Here is a 21893-nt window from a genome sequence, read left to right on the forward strand (position 1 = left end):
TGTACTAACAATAACATACCCGATTTGGTAAAGACAATGTCAGCTGCTATATTTGGCTGACGTGTTAGATTAGTCATACGAGAGTCAGCATTCCTCAGATTGGAACCAGTTGTGTTCAGGCCTATTCTCACGAACTCGGTTCCTTGACACACGAGCTTCTCAAGAAGAATGAAGATGGACGGCTAGCATTATCCCTCAACTTTACATTTCAATCCACTCTGCCTGATAAAATGTCCTCTCAATTCAAATTTCAAATAGTTTATTTGTTATAGTAGTTGAATTAAGCTATATAGGACACAGTCGCATATGAGTTCTTATGAATTGAAATTAATAATATCACAAATGCAGTTAGGTAACTTTATAGCTTGACTGAAATCTATAATGAGAATCGGTTAAGGACAAAACTTAACACCAAAAGAGACCATTACAATTGTCCCATTGTGACTTTTAATTTACGTGTCACTGACTTGTATATTACAGATAGCCGCGCACCTGCACATAGAGTATATATATAACTCGTCTAAACATCAACCCAACAATGTTAGATCTGTTAATTTGCTTTCGCAATTTTTTTGTTCATCCCTCGCCGGGATTCGAACCCATGCTACTGAGATATCGTGACACCAAATCGCCTGCACTGTAGCCTTCCCGCTAGACCACACGACCACCTGGGCTTCATAAAAATGAAGCTTTCGGTGGCCAAGTGTTACCTTTCCACGTCAGTTTTAATCTAGCGTCGTACTACAGTACATGCTATATAAGGCATGAAGATGTTATTCTTACAGATCAGCTAAATTATCTATAGTAAAGGATCCTACAGATTAATGTAAGATACAGTCACAGAAAACTATTATATTTATAAGTACGGCTGAGCCATTGACAACTCTACAACAGATTTATCCATCGGATCACCAGCAGTGATGGTGATACATGGCTGTTTACATTATATATATCAATATAAACAAGTCTAAATTGAAAACTACGTTCAAACCTATGATTGCGTTGGATAAAAACCGCAATCATTTTATACGTGTGCATGTAAAACAAATTTCGTTGTAGAAGGGTCTAAATACAGCACAAACAACATTTTCCAAAAGACCCAAAAAGTGAAAAAGGATATTTAAACAAAACGCAGGTCGAACAACTGATGTTCTTTAACCCTGCTGACTGCAGGATATATATATCTCAGACGTACTTATATATATAACAGATAAACTAATTAAAAGATTCAAAGTAAAAAAAAATTAACCAAATAATCTCTCTTCAATTTAGATATGCCAATTCTAATAAAATACTGCATACCAAATCTCCGTGATTGATCTACCCTAGTGGTTCCCATAAATGAACACATTTAAGAATAATGTATATGGTGTTTGTTGGACTTCGTACGTCCTTTTACTTTTTGTTTATTTGAGCTTCACGGATGATCTTTTGTAGACCAAACGCTCGTCTGGTATACACAAATATAAGCCTGGTAACTTTCGTGCGTTTTTTTTTATAAAGAATATATATATAAACCAACTGACGATTGGTGCATGTAAAAATCTATTATGAAACTATTTTGTACTTTTTTTCATAGTTTAACAATTTATCACAAGATTTCAAATTTCAACGCAAAAAATCTGTTCTTTAGAGCCATTTTACTACTGCGTGCAATTTGAAAGTTTGGTTGGCCTGCTTGCTTGCTTTGGTTGTATAAATGTTTGCTCAAGTATACAAGCTGAAACCTCTATCTGTTGCATTGATTGCAATTGTAAAACTTAATAACAATGGCATGCTTGGGCAAACAGTTATACAAACAAAGCAAGCAAGCCAGCCAAAACTTTAAACTGTATGAATTAGGAAAATAGCTCTAATCGATTTCACATTTAAAAATTCGTTCGATATGACATGATATTAAAACTTGTAATATACGGCTCATCAGATTACAATTGTGCTTTAAATAGAAAAGGGGGTGAATCCATCCGAAATGTCAAATATATCTAACAAGCGCTTAACAAAGTGTTATATCTAGATAAGCTCAATTACCCCATTGTTTGCCAAAACTTGGTACTTTAATAAGCATTTAAACAAGAGAATATAAACATTGTCGACCTGCTACACATCAGCTGTTTTGAAAGGGAAACTTTCAGGTAAGTACGCTAATTAAGTTTAAATGAAAAAAATGTAAATTAAACGTTTTATATACAACATCAATTATTGATAGGTTTTACTTTATATATGTACAGATACTATTGTGTTTTATTGTCAAGTTCGATGTTTTTTCCTCAGCAAACATTTTAGTTCTCTTTTGCTTTAACTTGTATCATCAGCTAAAAGATAATGGCTTAAAATTGTTTCAGTTTAATATGATGTTATATCTATCGCTATATAGGATGAATTGATTGACAATTAATAAGTCATAATTATGAGTTATTGTATACAACAACTGTTTAACATGCAGCATATGGGAATACTTCTACTTTCCATAATTGTCATTTCAGTTTCCAAAATAAAAAAAAATAAAAAAACAGAAACAAGCAAAAACAAAGATTTTTTTTTTATAAAAATCAGCATTTGTTTCTGATTAACTTAAATCAGTTACCGATAATTATTGTAGTATGGTTGATATAACTTATAGATATCAAAACATGTTATTAAAGGATATCAAACACAATCGAATACATATAATAAAACCATCTTTCATTTTATATCTATATGTCATTTAAATTGAAATTGAAAACTACAAACCAAGTGGATTGAATTTTTATGGCATTCAATCTAATTACTTAGCACAAATTTTACTGCCAAATGGAGCAAATATTTAAACTGCCTTTTAAATTAGATATTTGCATAAAATATTCGGTCATCTTTGATACGTACTTACAAAGTATGCTTACTTTTAGAACCTAAATTATTCCTTTGAACAAAGTCAAGTACAATGTATGTTATAAACAATATTTCCATATAGCCTTTCTGACCAAACACTTACTATAGTTTGTATGCATGGTTTAAGTGTCACCACAACATAGTCTTATTTGACCTGATTTCTTTACAGACACATCACAACATGGGGTTTGATGTGGACAGATTTTTGGAGACTATAAATGAAGGATTGTTGTGTTGCATTTGTCGCGACGTACTAGAGGACCCAGTTCAGGCTCCGTGTGAGCACGCTTACTGCAGAGCCTGCATTGAAGGGTGGTTGGTTCACGAAACGATTTGTCCAGAAGACCGAAAACCTCTATCATCTTTAAGTCTGCGACCGCTTTTTAGATATATGAGGAATGACTTGAACCGACTTCAAATTCGGTGTGAATTCTATAGAAGCGGATGTGACTACATTAGTGATCTGGAATTTATCCACGGCCACCAGCAGGAATGTCATTTCAAGCAAGTCGAATGCACCAACGTGAAGTGTTCTACTCTCGTACTGAGAAAAGATCTGCAAGACCATTTAAAGACATGCCAGTTTCATGCCATGGAATGTCCGAGTGGTTGTGGCTATTTGATGGTCACTCCAGAAGACACAACTCATAATTGTATAACTGAACTCAAGACGGCAATGGACGTACTAAGATCTGAGATTTCATGTAAATACGAGGAACAAAAAAGAGAAATGGAACTTCGATTAAATATGCAACGAAGTCACATGGTTCAGAAAGAAGCAACAATGCAATCTCAGATAGATGATATGAAATCAGAAATCTCCAAACTTTCACAAAAGTTGAAATTAATGATGGACCTGGAAATTCAAAGGAGACAAGATGTTGAAAAACTAGAACTTGAGAAAAAGGAATTAATGGAAGTGTTACGAGATACAAATAAGCGGGAAAATGAACCATCCTCGTCTGCTAGTTGTAATGCTAGTGTTTCCCATTGTAAACAATGTTCACCCCTTCATGGGAAAGTAACAACAATATAATTGAAAGTGATGGCGAACGAGTTGTCCCATTGGCAATCATGCCATACATATTCTTATATCTATGAACACATTATAAAAATACTTGGTGTGAGTTGAATATACATGTATTATGTGAATTTGTGTCTTCCGATTTTGGATATGAATGTTATGCATTATTTATTTCAATATCTACTTCGAGTCCTCGTAGAGAGTTATAATGTAAGAAGATGTAGCCGAAGAGAGTAAACGGTTTGTCTCACAGACATTATTCCGACTCCCTTCTTATATGATATTGAACTCTGATAATTCTTAATAATCTTTGAAATTTGCCCGTCACAAGGCAGAAGGACATTATTTAGTTTTTTGTTAGAGTGGGGAAAAAAACATACCATGAAGACAAAAAACCCGTTGAATGTCAAGAATGAATGTAAAAGTATTATTTCTGACCGAACAAATGAATTCTCAGTGTGGTTAGGTGTGTCAAAAATGGAAAATAATCTAAAATATTTGTGGTATTTAAAAATGAATTTATCATCGGACAGTAATCCCCTCTATATCCATACCGTTGGTGATAACGGTAGGATCTACTGACTAGTACAACGTTATCCCGTTTGTAAGTTAAATGAAATGACCTCATTTGACCTACAAACATACAATACCATATTGTATGTTCAAAGTCCAGAAATACTCTTTCATTGTATACTTTTTATGATGTAATAAATATTTTATCCATATATAGTTGTTTTACCTGCAATATACATTTAAACTAGGCCATATCTAGTAAAAGAATCAATAATTGAAGTTCTATATATGCTAACAAGCTAATTTAATTTCTACTTGTTAGCCAGATTCAAATGAAACAAATTATTTGTGTTTTAGAGTACCTTTTTGGAGTGGTTAAAATGCCAATAAAGTGCTCGTTCACAGATCTCATCTACCCTTGGTCAAGATCGTTTACAAGAGGGACTAGATGTCTTATCCATCTCTTTATATATTCATCTTTTACAGCGATCATATCAAGCTGTAATACACAGTTCTGTAACCTTTAAGACCACAATTGTCCAAATTAAAACTAATGTAATACGTTTTATGCCTCCTACAAACAAAGTAAAGGATAATCAGGAACTACGTGTCCTTCTGTCTGGCACATCTTGGATTATTACTTTGTTCTTCTGTATCTCAATGATAACATGACCTTACTTTCTTCTACTACTAAGAAAAACCTGATCATAATTATGTTTTTCTGTATATAAGGAACAATCTGACCCTTTCTATGTTCTTATGTTACTAAGGAATAATCTGACTGTCACTATGTTCTTCTGTTACTAAGGAATAATCTGACTTTACTAGGTTCTTCTGTTACTATGGAACAACCTGATAAATAATATGTTCTGCTATTACTAAGGAACAACCTGATCATTATTGTATGCATGTTCTTTTGTAACTAATGATCAACCTGATCATAGCTATGTTTTCTTCTGTAAAAAAAAACCCAACCTGATCATTACTAACTTATTCTGTTTCTAAGACACAACCTGATCATAACTAACTTCTCTTGTTACCAAGGAACAGCCTGATTGTTACCCCAGTCTTTTGTTAACTAATAAAAGGAAACCTTATCTAGTATTTGTTCTTCTGTTCTAGATAAAGCACAACCTGATTTTGATTAGGGACGACATCAAAAGATCGATGTACGATAAAAAACTTAAATAAAATAGTTTGGGGTGGGGTCAACATTGCTTTGTTAATCTAAAATCGATTTTACATATATCTGTATATGAGTATTTGGACCATATGCGTATATTTTTATGGTCCGACCGTACGCGTATGGTCGGACCATATGAGTATATATACTCGTTTGGTAATAAACGGGCCGGACCATATGAGTATTTGGACCATATAGGTATATTTTTCAATAATATGCATGAAAATAACAATGATAGCTACATGCAATTGTATTATTTACAATTCAAATAACATTAAATATTGATGCCAAAGTTAGTTGTCATCGCTAATTGTATTCTTGCATGGATGCGTAGGGCGACATTTACGTCCACACGGTATCATAGCTTTTCTAGGGTCCTATGTCATTCCGATGTGTCTACGGTGAAAAAGCTCTAGATCTCCAATATCGTAACATAACTGAAGTACATCATATCACCAGACAACTTTAAAAAATAAACTAGTGTCCTTGCCGGTGACGTCATTCATTTTTTTTTAAACAAAATACGTATAAGTATAAAAAATTATAAATATTGCACTGCTAATGCTAATCATATTAAGTTTCAAAAGTAAGCAATTTATTAGACTCTTTATCCTGTCGACTTTTACGTCAGGTTATAGTAAAACAGTTGACTTCTTGTGTAACAGTTCATTAAAATATTTTTGGAAGTTATCTTCCCAGGTCGACACTTGGCCATGCATTCACGCGTAATAACATATCGGTATGAAAAAAAAAGAGTGTTTACTATAGTTTTGACTAGTGATGAAATTTACTGTGTGAGACTGCCTAATCTTGTTATTACTAATTTATAATGAAAAAATGACCTTTGGTAGTGTCTTTTTAATGACGTGACAACTAGACGGGTTATATAAAGATGTAAGTATAAATGTACCTGTAATTACCCCCGACCATATGAGTATATACCCATATGGTCATGACCATACGCGTATGGTCCAAATACTCATATGGTCCGGAACATATCCCTATTGGTCAATAAACTTTTCCCAAATTAAGTTAAGACGGGGGTGTTGGGGTCAGTGAAAAAACTATGTGAATTAAGTTTTTTTTTATCCTTCATTGAACTGTTGATGTCGTCCCTTATGTCCAACAGTTATTCGAAAAAATACTTGATCGATTTCACATTCTTCTCTTTCTAAGATGGGAAACATTGTCATAATTATGTAAAAAAGATATCATTGCCAATGAAACAACCCTCCACCAGAGACCAAATGACGTAGAGGTTGACAACAATTCATAACTGTATGGGTCTCAACAATGAGCGAAACCAGTACTGTATACTAAGCTACGCAAGGCTCTGTAATGACAAATGTAAAACAATACAAACTAGAAAACTAACGAAGAACAAGTATGATAAACCACTGAATTATAGGCTCTTAACTTGGAACAGGCACACTGAATTATAGGCTCTTAACTTGGAACAGGCACATACATTTCTTTTGTAGATAAGAAAGGACACCATTATCTTAATTATTTACTATATATATTTTCCTGTAACTAAGATCAACCTAACCATTACCATGCTCTACTGTTACAAAGAAGGGACAACCTAATCATTACTATGATAGAACAAACTAATCATTACACTGCTCTTCTATTCCTATGAAGGAACAACCTAATCATTAATATGCTTTTCTATTCCTATGAAGGAACAACCTGGTCATCCCTATGCTCTTCTATTCATATGAAAGAACAACCTAATCATTAATAGGCTTTTCTATTTCTATGAAGGAGCAACCTGGTCATCACTATGCTCTTCTATTCCTATGAAGGAGCAACCTAATCATTAATATGCTTTTCTATTCCTATGAAGGAGCAACCTTATCATTACTATGCTCTTCTATTACTATGGAGATACAACCTGGTCATCACTATGCTCTTCTATTCCTATGAAGGAGCAACCTAATCATTAATATCCTTTTCTATTCCTATGAAGGAACAACCTTATCATTACTATGCTCTTCTATTACTATGGAGATACAACCTGGTCATCACTATGCTCTTCTATTCCTATGAAGGAGCAACCTAATCATTAATATCCTTTTCTATTCCTATGATAGAACAACTTTATCATTACTATGCTCTTCTATTCATATGAAAGAACAACCTAATCAGTACTATGCTCTTCTATTCCTATGAAGGAACAACCTGGTCATCAATATGCTCTTCTATTACTATGGAGATACAACCTAATCATTACTATACTCTTCTATTCCTATGAGAGAACAACCTAATCATTACTATGCTCTTCTATTCCTATGAAAGAACAACCTTATCATTACTATGCTCTTCTATTACTACGGAGATACAACCTAATCATTACTATGCTCTTATATTCTTGTGAAGGAACAACCTAATCATTACTATTCTCTTCTATTCCTATGAAGGAACTACCTTGTCATTACTTTGCTCTTCTATTCCTATGAAGGAACAACCTAATCTTTACTATGCTCTTCTATACTTGTGAAGGAACAACATAATCATTTATTTACTATGCCCTTATGTTCCTATGAAGAAACAACCTTATCATAAGTTAACTATGCTCTTTTAATCCTATGAAGGAACAACCTAATCATTACTATTCTCTTCTATTCCCATGAAATAACAACCTTATCATTACTATGCTCTTTTATTCCTATGAAGGAACAGCCTAATCATTACTATGCTCTTCTATTACTATGAAGGAACAGCCTAATCATTACTATGCTCTTCTATTACTATGAAGGAACAACCTAATCATTACTATGCTCTTCTATTCCTATGAAGGAACAACCTTATCATTACTATGCTCTTCTATTCCTATGAAAGAACAACCTAACCATTACCATGCTCTACTGTTACTAAGAAGTGACAACCTAATCATTACTTTGCTCTTCTATTCCTATGAAGGAACAATCTAACCATTACTATGCTCTTCTATTACTATGAAGGAACAGCCTAATCATTACTATGCTCTTCTATTACTATGAAAGAACAACCTAATCATTACTATGCTCTTCTATTCCTATGAAAGAACAACCTAATCAATACTATGCTCTTCTATTCATATGAAAGAACAACCTAATCATTACTATGCTCTTCTATTAATATGAAGGAACAACCTAATCATTACTATGCTCTTCTATTCCTATGAAGGAACAACCTTATCATTACTATGCTCTTCTATTCCTATGAAAGAACAACCTAACCATTAACATGCTCTACTGTTACTAAGAAGTGACAACCTAATCATTACTTTGCTCTTCTATTCCTATGAAGGAACAATCTAACCATTACTATGCTCTTCTATTCCTATGAAAGAACAACCTTATCATTACTATGCTCTTCTATTACTACGGAGATACAACCTAATCATTACTATGCTCTTATATTCTTGTGAAGGAACAACCTAATCATTACTATTCTCTTCTATTCCTATGAAGGAACAACCTAATCATTACTATGCTCTTCTATACTTGTGAAGGAACAACCTAATCATTTATTTACTATGCCCTTATGTTCCTGTGAAGAAACAACCTTATCATAAGTTAACTATGCTCTTTTAATCCTATGAAGGAACAACTTAATCATTACTATTCTCTTCTATTCCCATGAAAGAACAACCTTATTATTACTATGCTCTTTTATTCCTATGAAGGAACAACCTTATCATTACTATGCTCTTCTATTCCTATGAAAGAACAACCTAATCATTACTATGCTCTTCTATTCCTATGAAGGAACAACCTTATCATTACTATGCTCTTTTATTACTACGAAGGAACAACCTAATCATTACTATGCTCTACTGTTACTAAGAAGTGACAACCTTATCATTACTTTGCTCTTCTATTCCTATGAAAGAACAACCTAATCATTATTATGCTCTTCTATTACTATGAAGTAACAGCCTAATCATTACTATGCTCCTCTTTATCCTATGAAAGAAGAACCTAATCATTACTATGCTCTTCTATTCCTACGAAAGAACAACCTAATCATTACTATGCTCTTCTATTCCTATGAAAGAACAACCTAATCATTACTATGCTCTTCTATTCCTATGCAAGAACAACCTAATCATTACTATGCTCTTCTATTCCTATGAAAGAACAACCTAATCATTACTATGCTCTTCTATTCCTATGAAAGAACAACCTAATCATTTCTATGTATTTTAATAGCTATTTCTCACTAATAATACCCTTGGTCAGTATTGTGGACCATGTTTTGCAGTAAATATTTTTTTTAATATCTGTTATACAGTATAACATAACCAGATGATGCTTGATGACAAATATCAAGGAGCTAGGACTTCTGTAGTATATATAAGAAGACGTGGTATGAGTGCCAACAAGACAACTTACAATCCAAGTCACAATTTTTAAAATTAAACCATTATAGGTAAAAGTACGGACTTTAACATGGAACAAGCTTTAAAGGCAAGTATAAAATATATCAACAACAAAAACTGAGAAATCAGTAACAATTAACAAAATAAGAGCCTGAAGAGGCTCCTGAGAGCCTAAAACACTCACATGGAAGATTTTTTTGTAGATCTTGCATCATTGATTATTTTGTTGTTTGATGTATATTAATGAATGTTCAAACCTGTCATTTAAAGGTTCTTTCCATCATAGTTTCTGTAAACACTATTAAAAAAATAGAGTAAAAATCAACTTTCAAAGGCAATGACTCATATAAATGACCAATTGATATATCTGGACCTTAGACTTATTGATAGAAATTTTTTTACTGAATATTTTTGCATTTACAATTGCTCTTTATTTGTATTTTTTTTTAAGATAATAACCAAAACATGAGAATTTTCATAATATAAAACAGGGGCAATAACTTCAAATTGGGTAGTCAGATACATATCTTATATATTTCTTACATATAAATCTTGACCTGCTGGTCATTTTTATACGACCGCAAATTTTGAAAAAAATTTCGTCGTATATTGCTATCACGTTGGCGTCGTCGTCTGCGTCGTCGTCTGCGTCGTCGTCCGAATACTTTTAGTTTTCGCACTCTAACTTAAGTAAAAGTGAATATAAATCTATAAAATTTTATCACAAGGTTTATGACCACAAAAGGAAGGTTGGTATTGATTTTGGGAGTTTTGGTCCCAACATTTTAGGAATTAGGGGCCAAAAAGGGCCCAAATAAGCATTTTCTTGGTTTTCGCACTATAACTTTAGTTTAAGTTAATAGAAATCTATGAAATTTTGACACAAGGTTTATGACCACAAAAGAAAGGTTGGGATTGATTTTGGGAGTTTTGGTTTCAACAGTGTAGGAATTAGGGGCCACAAAAGGGCCCAAATAAGCATTATTCTTGGTTTTCGCACAATAACTTTAGTTTAAGTAAATAGAAAATAATGAAATTTATACACAATGTTTATGACCACAAAAGGAAGGTTGGTATTGATTTTGGGAGTTTAGGTCACAACAGTTTAGGAATTAGGGGCTGAAAAGGGACCCAAATAAGCATTTTTCTTGGTTTTCACACCATAACTTTAGTATAAGTAAATAGAAATCTATGAAATTTAAACACAAGGTTTATGACCATAAAAGGAAGGTTGGTAATGATTTTGGGAGTTTTGATCCCAACAGTTTAGGAATAAGGGGCCCAAAGGGTCCAAAATTAAACTTTGTTTGATTTCATCAAAATTGAATAATTGGGGTTCTTTGATATGCCGAATCTAACTGTGTATGTAGATTTTTAACTTTTGTCCCTTTTTCAAATTGGTCTACATTAAGGTCCTAAGGGTCCAAAATTAAACTTCGTTTGATTTTGACAAAAAATTAATCGTTTGGGTTCTTTGATATGCTGAATCTAAAAATGTACTTAGATTCTTGATTATCGGCCCAGTTTTCAAGTTGGTCCAAATCGGGGTCCAAAATTAAACTTTGTTTGATTTCATCAAAAATTGAATAAATGGGGTTCTTTGATATGCCAAATCTAACTGTGTATGTAGATTCCTCATTTTTGGTCTTGTTTTCAAATTGGTCTACATTAAAGTCCAAAGGGTCCAAAATTAAACTTAGTTTGATTTTAACAAAAATTGAAATCTTGGGGTTCTTTGATATGCTGAATCCAAACATGTACTTAGATTTTTGATTATGGGCCCAGTTTTCAAGTTGGTCCAAATCAGGATCTAAAATTATTATATTAAGTTTTGTGCAATAGCAAGTCTTTTCAATTGCACAGTATTGCGCAATGGCAAGAAATATCTTATTGCAAAATATTGTGAAATAGCAATTTTGTTTTTAATTAGAGTTATCTTTCTTTGTCCAGAATAGTAAGCAAGAAATATCTAATTGTAAGAATTTTTTTTATTTGGAGTTATCTTTCTTTTTCCAGAATCAACTTAAATCTTTGTTATATATACAATATACAATGTATATTCACTTTTTACTACCAACTGATAAATTAAAATAATCTTTACCATTCAGTGATAACAAGCAGTTTTTTTACATCTTAATATTTTATGATGTATTTAAATGAGTAGTTATTGTTGCAAACTCCATTAGAAATTTTAATTGAGATTAGTTTTGGAATAAGGGAAAAGGGGATGTGATTAAAAAAATTGGGTTCAATTTTCTCATTTGAAATTTCATAAATAAAAAGAAAATTTCTTCAAACATTTTTTTGAGAGGATTAATATTCAACAGCATAGTGAATTGCTCTAAGAGAAAACAAAAATTTTAAGTTCATTAGAACACATTCATTCTGTGTCAGAAACCTATGCTGTGTCAACTATTTAATCACAATCCAAATTTAGAGCTGAATCCAGCTTGAATGTTGTGTCCATACTTGCCCCAACCGTTCAGGGTTCAACCTCTGCGGTCGTATAAAGCTACGCCCTGCGGAGCATCTGGTTACAAATGTCTTAAATTTGCTGTTCCTGTTTTAGTTTTTAAAATATAAGCCAACCAGATGCTCCACAGGGCGCAGCTTTATATGACCGCAGTGGACGAACCTTGAACAGTTGGGGCAACTATGGACACAACATTCAAGCTTGATACAGCTCTGAATTTGGATTGTGATTAAGTAGTTGACACATCATAGGTTTCTGACACAGAATGAATGTAGTCTAATGAACCTAAATTATTTTTTTTGCTATTGAGCAATACACTATGCTGATGAATATTAATCCCCTCAAAACAAAATATTTGTAGAAAAATTCTTTTTAATTTCTGAAATCTGAAATGAGAAAAATTTTACCCCCTTACCCCCCCACCCCCTCCCACATTTATTTTTTCACCTTCCTTGTTTCCTTATTAAAAAATAATCTCAATTCAAATTTCTCATGGAGTTGGCAACAATAACTACCCATTTAAATACATCATAAAATATTATAATATAAAATGACATACAGTCATGGTTAAAATTAATATTAATAAACAGTAACTTTAAAAATAAATTTACAGCTACACATCTCAAGACGATCATCATTTCTTAATGCATAATTTTCAAGCAGTGTAAGGGTGGTAATCAAGTAATGACACATATATATAACAGTGGTCTTTAAAGTTTAATTAGATAACCTCCCCTTCACTGCTTTTAGTTTCTAAATTGTCCTTTAGGTTGCACTTTGAAAATACAGCTGTTTCTCAAAACACGCCTCTTTTGGGGAGTAATTGAATATTCATAGAAAATTCATTTTGTTTACATACTGGTTCCCAGTTATGCTCTCTGTGTTCCATATCGCAGAGACAGAACTTGGGAATGTTACCAGTAAATAAACACGTGCATATTGTTTACATTGAAATCTGTGGTAACCTTTCATTCGAGGTAGGGGTTGTTAAGAAAATTAGTGTAAGTTTAAACTCTGAGAAGTTCAGGGCATATAAACGTTGAAAATATGCCGCACAGCCCTATATTTTGACCTTTGAAAAAAATTGTGGTGCATATGAACTTTCAATTCTAGGATAAGATTTTTTTCAAAACTTCATGTTAAAAGTGGTACAGTTTTAGCCGTAAAAGGAGTTCCTATGGGAAATTGCATTGTCAATATTTACAGAAATGCAACCTATATAGGGTGAAAAAGGGGAACATTCAGAATTTAACCAAATTTGCTTTATTTCACAGATTTTAAAGAAATTAACTCAAATAAGAAGTTTTATAAATATTTAATGAAGATTGATAGAATCCTTGGCCTTAAATATGATGACTCAGCATAAATTCACAGTTTACAGTATGCATAGTTTACTTAAAGTCCTGGATACAAAATTAAATCATAATATTTGCATATTTGTAAGTTAAATTGTTAAGAAGTGCTTATATTTACTCTTCACAGTCATTGAAACTCATAGATCCTTCCTGAATATTATTTATGGGGTATTTGTGTCCTTTCGATAACCCAAAAGTAAGCCGCAACACCTAAATCTGCTTTTTTGTCACCACGGCATAATAAATACAAGCTAGAAAAACAAAAATATCTCAAGAAAACTTACAATAGTGTGTTCTATCCTGAATATGTACTAAATATTCCAAATTGCTAGAAACAACAGAATTATTTAGGAAATTTGAGGCCCCAGGGGCAAGAAACATAGAAAATTGCCTACCCCCTGGGTCATAAAACAAATAATTTAACTTGTAAATGCTATGATTTTATGATTTTATAGTTCTTGATATAGTAAACAATAACTATGCTTGGAAGTTATGCAAAAATCAAATGTTAGCAGTCATCTCTACAACATTTTAAGTGAATTTATATCTCAGACTGGTATCTGCATACATACAACTATTGCAAATATGGCTTTGTTTGAACACTTCTAGTATATATAGTAGCTAAATTGTGTCAGATATATGGTTAAAGATGATACTGTTGTGACAAGAATTCTAAATTGACTATTTGAGGCAGAAAATGTGTTCTTTAATTGACAAATAGGCATACAGTAAGATGTGGACTGGAGATAGAGGCTGGATTGGATACTTTATATAATCTTGAATGTTGTAATGATTGACTGCTAAACATTACATTTATGATATTCTGATATGCTTTCAATATGTTATCAAAACAGTTTTTAACAGGTTCTAGGCATTTTTTATCAGAAAATACCCAAATAGGGTAAGCTGGCAATAATTAAAGTCTTGTTTTCAAATTCTTTAAAAAATTGAAACAGGGGAGGGGGTATAAAATGTATAGTAAAGAAAAACTTAGAGTATACACAGTGATTTCTTTAAGACTTTAATTCTGATAAATGAGTATTAATATGAGAAAAACTGATTTTAGAGAGTTTTCTATTTGAATAAATGTCTGTATAGGTTGCACTTTGTAAATACAGCTGTTTCTCAAAACACGCCTCTTTTGGGGAGTAATTGAATATTCATAGAAAATTCATTTTGTTTACATACTGGTTCCCAGTTATGCTCTCTGTGTTCCATATCGCAGAGACAGAACTTGGGAATGTTACCAGTAAATAAACACGTGCATATTGTTTACATTGAAATCTGTGGTAACCTTTCATTCGAGGTAGGGGTTGTTAAGAAAATTAGTGTAAGTTTAAACTCTGAGAAGTTCAGGGCATATAAACGTTGAAAATATGCCGCACAGCCCTATATTTTGACCTTTGAAAAAAATTGTGGTGCATATGAACTTTCAATTCTAGGATAAGATTTTTTTCAAAACTTCATAGTAAAAGTGGTACAGTTTTAGCCGTAAAAGGAGTTCCTATGGGAAATTGCATTGTCAATATTTACAGAAATGCAACCTTTAACCAGAAAAACCCTTGTTTCCCCCTTTTTTGTCCCCAATAGCTGGATGATTTGAACCATATCCCCCCCCCCCCCCCCCCCCAAAAAAAAATATCATCCCTTTGTAGTATGGAAACTTGTGGTATAATTTTAGAGATTTATACACTTAAACACAAGTTATTGACTGAAAACAAAAAAAATGCTTATTTTGGTCCCAAATTCCTACACATTTGGGACCATAACCCCAAAAATCAATCCAAACCTTCAACCTGTGGAATTAAACATTGTGGTACAATTTCAGAGCAATTGAAATGCTTATACACAAGTTGATGTCCTAAAAGCAGAAAAATGCTTGTTTTTGGCCCCTAATTCCAAAACGGTAGGGACCATCATCCCCAAAATCAATCCCAACCTTCCTTCTTTGGTATTGAACCTTTTTATAAGATTTCATAGAGATCCATTCACTTAAACTAAAGTTAGTGTCCAGACACGCAGACAACGACATCATACCATTATATGAACGCAAAATTTTTTTGCAGTCGTATAAAAACTGCTTTTTAACCACATTGTTCTATTTTTAGCAATAGCAGCCATGTTTGGTGACTGATTGGAATTAAATACACAAATTTTATACCATAAGGATCTATCAACACAAATTTTGGTTGAAGTTTGTTCCGTAGATGCAGAGATCTTTGAATAAATTTACACTCATGAAGGATGCTGAAGGACACCAAGTGATGGCAATTACTCACTTGGCCCAAGGATCAGGGCAAATTTGTCCATTGATTTTTTTCCTTCAACAATGTTACTGTCACAAAGTCCTTGAATCTGTTTTTAAAAAACTTCTAATGTCATAGACTTATATGTTTACTTTGAGTTTATGATAAAACCTTACCATATTTAATACATTCTATCATGATACAATTGCTTATAGATCAAAAACCACCATTTTACCATTTAATTATTCTTCATATTAAGAATATTCATAGCCAAAATAAAATTTTATCAAACATCAAGCTAGTATGTCTGTCAAATAATGATTATTTCATTTTGGTTCCAGTTGACCATTAAAGATTTTTTTTACAAAAGCTTGTAAAATTGGTAATATTCATATAAAGCAAAATCTAGGCTCTGATGATGCTTTTATTAAAAAAAAACCACCAAATAAATTTATTTTAGAAGATAATTCAGAAATCCAATTAGGATTCATAAATTTATTGATATTGGAAATGAAGGTGATCAAACTAATGAGAATGTCAATGACATAAAGATCTTTGAATGTACAATATTTATTTCATAAAATCATATTTGATGAGTTCTGATCATGATCTAATTGTCTGTATGAACAATGCCTTTTATTTTGTGAATGATCGAACATGTCTTGATGGATTGTGTTCATCTCTTCTACCATAAAACTGAGAGGAATTGTTAAATCTGAAAGGAAACAGACAAATTAATATTTAGGTTATAAAAGCAATGAAATGCTGTATTTATTCAACAGAACATAAAAACAAAAAAATTATTGTACATGATCACTTCAAGTAAAGTTTAGGCTTGGGTTACAAAGAAGAAAATGTCTGTTAAAACGTGAATAACTCTTGAAAAGTAAATGTTCTAAATGACTTACAACCCAAATGGAGAATGGTTAAATAGGTACTTATATGTTATATAAGTTATGTTTATACATAATTTGATTTTAATTACTCAGTAGTCATTATTTTAGGATTTTCCCAGGATGTGTATTTTCTTTGCTGTTGAGATGAAACAGATTTATTATCATATGTCAATCAGTTAGATATGAAGTTTATCACATGTTCTTAGCAGGAGGTCTAATTTCATCAGTTCCAATACAAATATACATGTCTTGTTAATTAGTGACCACTTGTGGCATTTGGCTTCCTTTGTCCTTTGTTTCTTGATACATTAATCTGGGTGCAGTTTTAACTCCTCCCACTTAGGAGTATCCCATTAAGAAGTTGTGTATTAAAAACCTGTGTATGCTGCCTTGAGTATTCATTTATCTAAATGCAGATTAAGCAGTTATAGAATAATCTTGGCTAATAGTGCTAATAGTGTTTTAGCTAAAAACTTGAACTTTCAGTGTTTGGATTACTTTACAAAAGCTATATGACAGTTTTAAACAACTAAATATAATTCAAACTATATAACCTGAAACAATAAACATTATTTTGGATTAACTGACAACAAAATGTCTGGCAGAGGAAAAGGTGTTCGAAGGAAAACTAGGAGTTCTCCGTATGAGACCCAATGGGATTCTAATAACCCTTCTAATTGGACAATAAACAAACTAAAAGAAGAACTTAACAAAAAGGGAATAAGAACACCTTCTGGTATGTCAAAACAAGTGTTAAAACAACTTTATTTAGAGAATTGTTTTGATGGAGTAACATCTTTAGAGACACAACAGACAGACACCGTTAGTGATGAGATTAACACAGATTCCTCACCAGAGAGCACTCTTCCAATTACCTTAGCAGAATCAGTGAATCAACACAGAAGCAGTGTTTCAAATGGTGGAACAGACAGGAACATAGCTCAGTGTTTTGAAGGACTTCAAGAGACCTTTAAACAGCTAATTTACAGAGACAATTGTACTCATGACACAGGTAGAGATCGCGAATTCAACCTTCAACAGTGGTACAACCATGCAGGGATTGGGAATAGGAGTGAAATTTCTAACAGAGGAAATAATACTGTTTTACATGGAAATACACAAGAGCATGCATCTTTCATCTCAGGACCACAAGTTGGAAATGTTTCATGTGGAGTGCGTTCGGATGAATATTCTAATGTGGACATTATATCTCCTTCTATTCAAAAGCAAATCATTGACGGTAAGGATGTTAATTTGGCATCTCTGCTTATCCCAAACTATGAAACTCCCCAAATTCACTCTGTTGCAGCTAATGGGTTAGAGTTAAATATTTCTGGGAAGCCAGATCCCCGTCTTAATAGAAAACTCACAATTCAAGAATTCATTAAGGCATTTGGCAAGTTTAAGAGGGTCATGTCATCAGTTTACCCTGACCGTAGAGCAGAGCTAGATGCTTATGAAGATGAGATTATAGATATTAGTAATTTTTATGGTGACAGATTTTATGATTACCATAAATTGTTTTCTGCAAAATCAGCAGCTCTTTTAAGGGAGAGAAGGATTAAGGTTGACTGGAGCAAAAGAGATAGGGATCTTCTTTCATTAATAGTTGCTGGTGGGAATGTAAATGTTTGCAAAATTTGTAATTTGGTTGATCACACTACTGCTTTTTGTCCTATGCAAACCTCCATGACATATCAAGACTACCCAGATAAAGTATCAAGGCAGGTAGACACTACTGATAAGTTAGGTAGAAAGAAAATTTATCATTCTGGGCGGGAGGTGTGCAATAATTTTAATACCAGTAGGGGTTGTACCAGGAGTTTTTGTCATTTTTCACATATCTGTAGCAGATGTAAAGTTGCTGGTCATACCCTATTATCTTGTCAAAAAGTTTTCCCCTCTCAAGGTAGGACTGAAGTACAATCTAAGCCACATACAGTAAACTCTTCACAAAAGTTTGAGAAAATAACAACAAATAAGCAAGGTCAATGACTACATGATTTCCCATATCTGGCTACTACTCCAATTAATGTTATTATACTTGCAAAAGAATTAATTTCTCATCCTGACAAAAAATTTGTTAACTATTTATGCAATGGCTTAGAGAAAGGATTTGATACTATGGTATCTACAACAGATTTACCTACAAAAGAATGTAGGAATAGTTTATCTGCTAGGACACAACCAGATGTGGTTTCTGATTTGATAGAGAAAGAAGTTTTTAAAGGTTTCTTGTATGGGCCTTTTAAGGATCCCCCTTTTCAAAATTATAGGGTAAGCCCAATTGGTATTGCAGAAGGGAAATATTCTGGTAAAAAGCGTTTAATATTGGACTTATCTTCACCACATAATGATGATAAACATCTAAGTATTAATGATCTTATTGACAAACAGGATTGCTCAATGTCTTATGTTAGAATAGATGACGCCATTGATGTTATTTTGAAATTTGGAAGAAATTCCTGGCTTTGCAAGTTCGACATATCCGACGCGTTCAAAAATTGTCCAATTGTACCAAGTCAGTGGCCTCTTTTCTGCATAAAATGGGAAAAAATGTATTATTTTTATGTCCGTTTAACTTTTGGATGTCGTTCAAGCCCCAAAATTTTTGACCATTTATCCCAAGCTTTGTGTCATATTGCAGAAAACAATTACAAAGTTAATAGCATTTTGCATTTATTGGATGATTTCCTAACCATAGATCCACCAGATGCTGATGGTGAGAGGACTATGGCTATAATGATGATGATTTTCAAAAAACTGAACATTCCTATAGCAAAACATAAGACAATAGGTCCTGTAAAATGTTTAGAATATTTGGGTATTATTCTAGATTCTGAAAAAATGGAAGCTCGACTACCTCTTAATAAAGTTGATCGCATTTGTGAATTCATCAAAAAATTATGCAGGAAAAAATCTTGTACAAAAAGGGAATTGTTGCAGCTTTTGGGTCACTTAAACTTTGCTTCACGTGTCATTTTACCTGGTAGATCCTTTGTTTCATACCTCATAGGGCTGTCCACTACTGTCAATGATTTGCATCATTATGTTAAATTAGATAAGGAATGCCGTGTTGACCTAGAATTTTGGTTACTTTTTCTGAGCAGCTGGAATGGTGTGAACATGTTTTACAGTAGACAATTTTACTCAAGTTATGATATGGAACTTTTTACTGATGCCTCATCAACAAAAGGATTTGGTGGATATTTCAAGGGAGAATGGTTTTATTCATCATGGCCATCAAACATTGCTTATCCTGACAAAACATTTTCAATGGCTTTTCTTGAATTATACCCCATTGTAGTATCCGCAATACTGTGGGGCTCACAGTGGACAACAAAACGCATTCTTTTCTGGTGTGACAATGAAGCTACAGTGGCTATAGTAAAAAAGGGCCGTTCAAAGTGTTTACAAATAATGAAATTAATGAGGAAACTTACATGGTGTGCTTGTAAATACAACTTTCATTTTAGTGCCAAACATGTTCCAGGATATCAGAATGATATAAGTGATGCTCTATCTCGTTTACAGATAGACAGATTCCGCAAACTAGCTCCCAGTGCAGCACAACATCCAATGAAGTGCCCAAGCAGCTCAGATGTAATGTGGTCCTAAATCAAGCAGTGAATGAACTTTGGAACAGTACTATTGCTAATACTACAGAACTGTTTATGATACTGGTTTCAGAAAATTTGAGACTTTTATGTTATTGAATGGTTTTCAATTTTCTAATTTACCTCCTATTTCTGAGGATATTTTAATTTATTTCATAGCCCACTGCTTTAAAGTTCTGAGTTTACAATACTCTACCATTAAACTATATTTATGTGGAATTAGGTATAAATATGTACAGGGTAATCAAAATGATCCCTTACAATCTGCTCATAATACACCTTTAATCAGACTTGATTATGTTTTAAATTCTGTAAAAAGACTGCAAAAAACAAAAAATCACATAAGATTAACAATAACTTTCGAAATTTTGGAAAAAATTGTAAATTGTTTGAGAAAAGGTTTTTGTTCCAAGTTTACTGATTTAATGTTAAGAACTGCATGCATTGTCGCATTTTATGGATTTTTGAGATGTGGCGAGTTTACAGTGTCAAAGGCCTCACAGTTTGATCCACATATTAATTTATGTATTGAAGATGTTGTATTTCACTCAGACTTAGTAGTTTTGAAATTAAAACAATCAAAAACAGATCCTTTTAGAAAAGGCATAAATATACAGCTACATAAATTAGGTCAGCTTATCTGCCCTTACACAATTTTGTTAGAATATATACAAATAAGGAAAGAATTTTCTCCTACTAATCAAACTGATCCACTTTTCATAACCATTGATAAGAAACCTTTGGAGAGACAATATTTCATCACTTGTATCAAAAAAGTACTGGATATATGTGGTTTCAACTCAAGTCATTATAATGGTCATAGTTTTAGAATTGGGGCAGCTACAAGTGCTGGTAAGGCAAAAATAGAAGATCACTTGATAAAAACATTAGGGCGCTGGACTTCAGATAGTTACATCAGATACATTAGGGTAACGCCAGCATCTATTAAAACAGCTCAAAGTAGGTTAGGTAGAATTTAAGGGCATGCTCATTTTCAAATATTCCATACGCATGTTTTTTACAGAGATCCTAGATAATATTGTTTTTGTTTGACAATTGATTTTGATATTGTGTATTATTATGTGATAACATTTATTATTTTTATTATTTTTTTTATTTTTTTTTTTATTTTCATGGCTTTATTGAAGGTACCCCCTCCCTAACCTCACAAATCCTTGGGGACACTCAGCTGTTACCATCTGTGTTATGGCCATTTATGAAATTTTATCACTGGTTGTTTCAAAAATTTCACTCATCCCCCAAGAATTTCTGGGGATAAACTGTCAAATTTCATACAAATTCATTCCAACACCAATTCAACATCAACACTACTAGGCTTCCTCATAGCC

The 21893-nt window shown here is 32.8% G+C and overlaps 2 protein-coding genes across 3 annotated transcripts in view; one reads left to right on the forward strand and one right to left on the reverse strand.

Moving 5' to 3' along the window:
- Positions 1-1804: 1804 nt before the first annotated feature.
- On the forward strand, positions 1805-4603 carry LOC139524674 (RING finger protein 151-like). The gene is made up of 2 exons (XM_071319665.1): positions 1805-2132; positions 3038-4603. The coding sequence occupies exon 2, from the start codon at positions 3050-3052 to the stop codon at positions 3902-3904; it is 855 nt and encodes a 284-aa protein (XP_071175766.1). The 5' UTR covers positions 1805-2132; positions 3038-3049; the 3' UTR covers positions 3905-4603.
- Positions 4604-16585: 11982 nt separating this feature from the next.
- Positions 16586-21893, reverse strand: part of LOC139525532 (protein virilizer homolog) — a 64181-nt gene continuing 58873 nt past the window's right edge. For both annotated transcript variants that reach the window (XM_071320935.1, XM_071320934.1), the window contains exon 38: positions 16586-16746. In XM_071320935.1, the coding sequence (XP_071177036.1) occupies positions 16668-16746 (79 nt within the window). In that variant the 3' untranslated portion in view covers positions 16586-16667. The remainder of the gene's footprint in view (positions 16747-21893) is intronic.

Source organism: Mytilus edulis, chromosome 5, assembly GCF_963676685.1.
Source record: "Mytilus edulis chromosome 5, xbMytEdul2.2, whole genome shotgun sequence".
Classification (NCBI taxonomy): domain Eukaryota; kingdom Metazoa; phylum Mollusca; class Bivalvia; order Mytilida; family Mytilidae; genus Mytilus; species Mytilus edulis.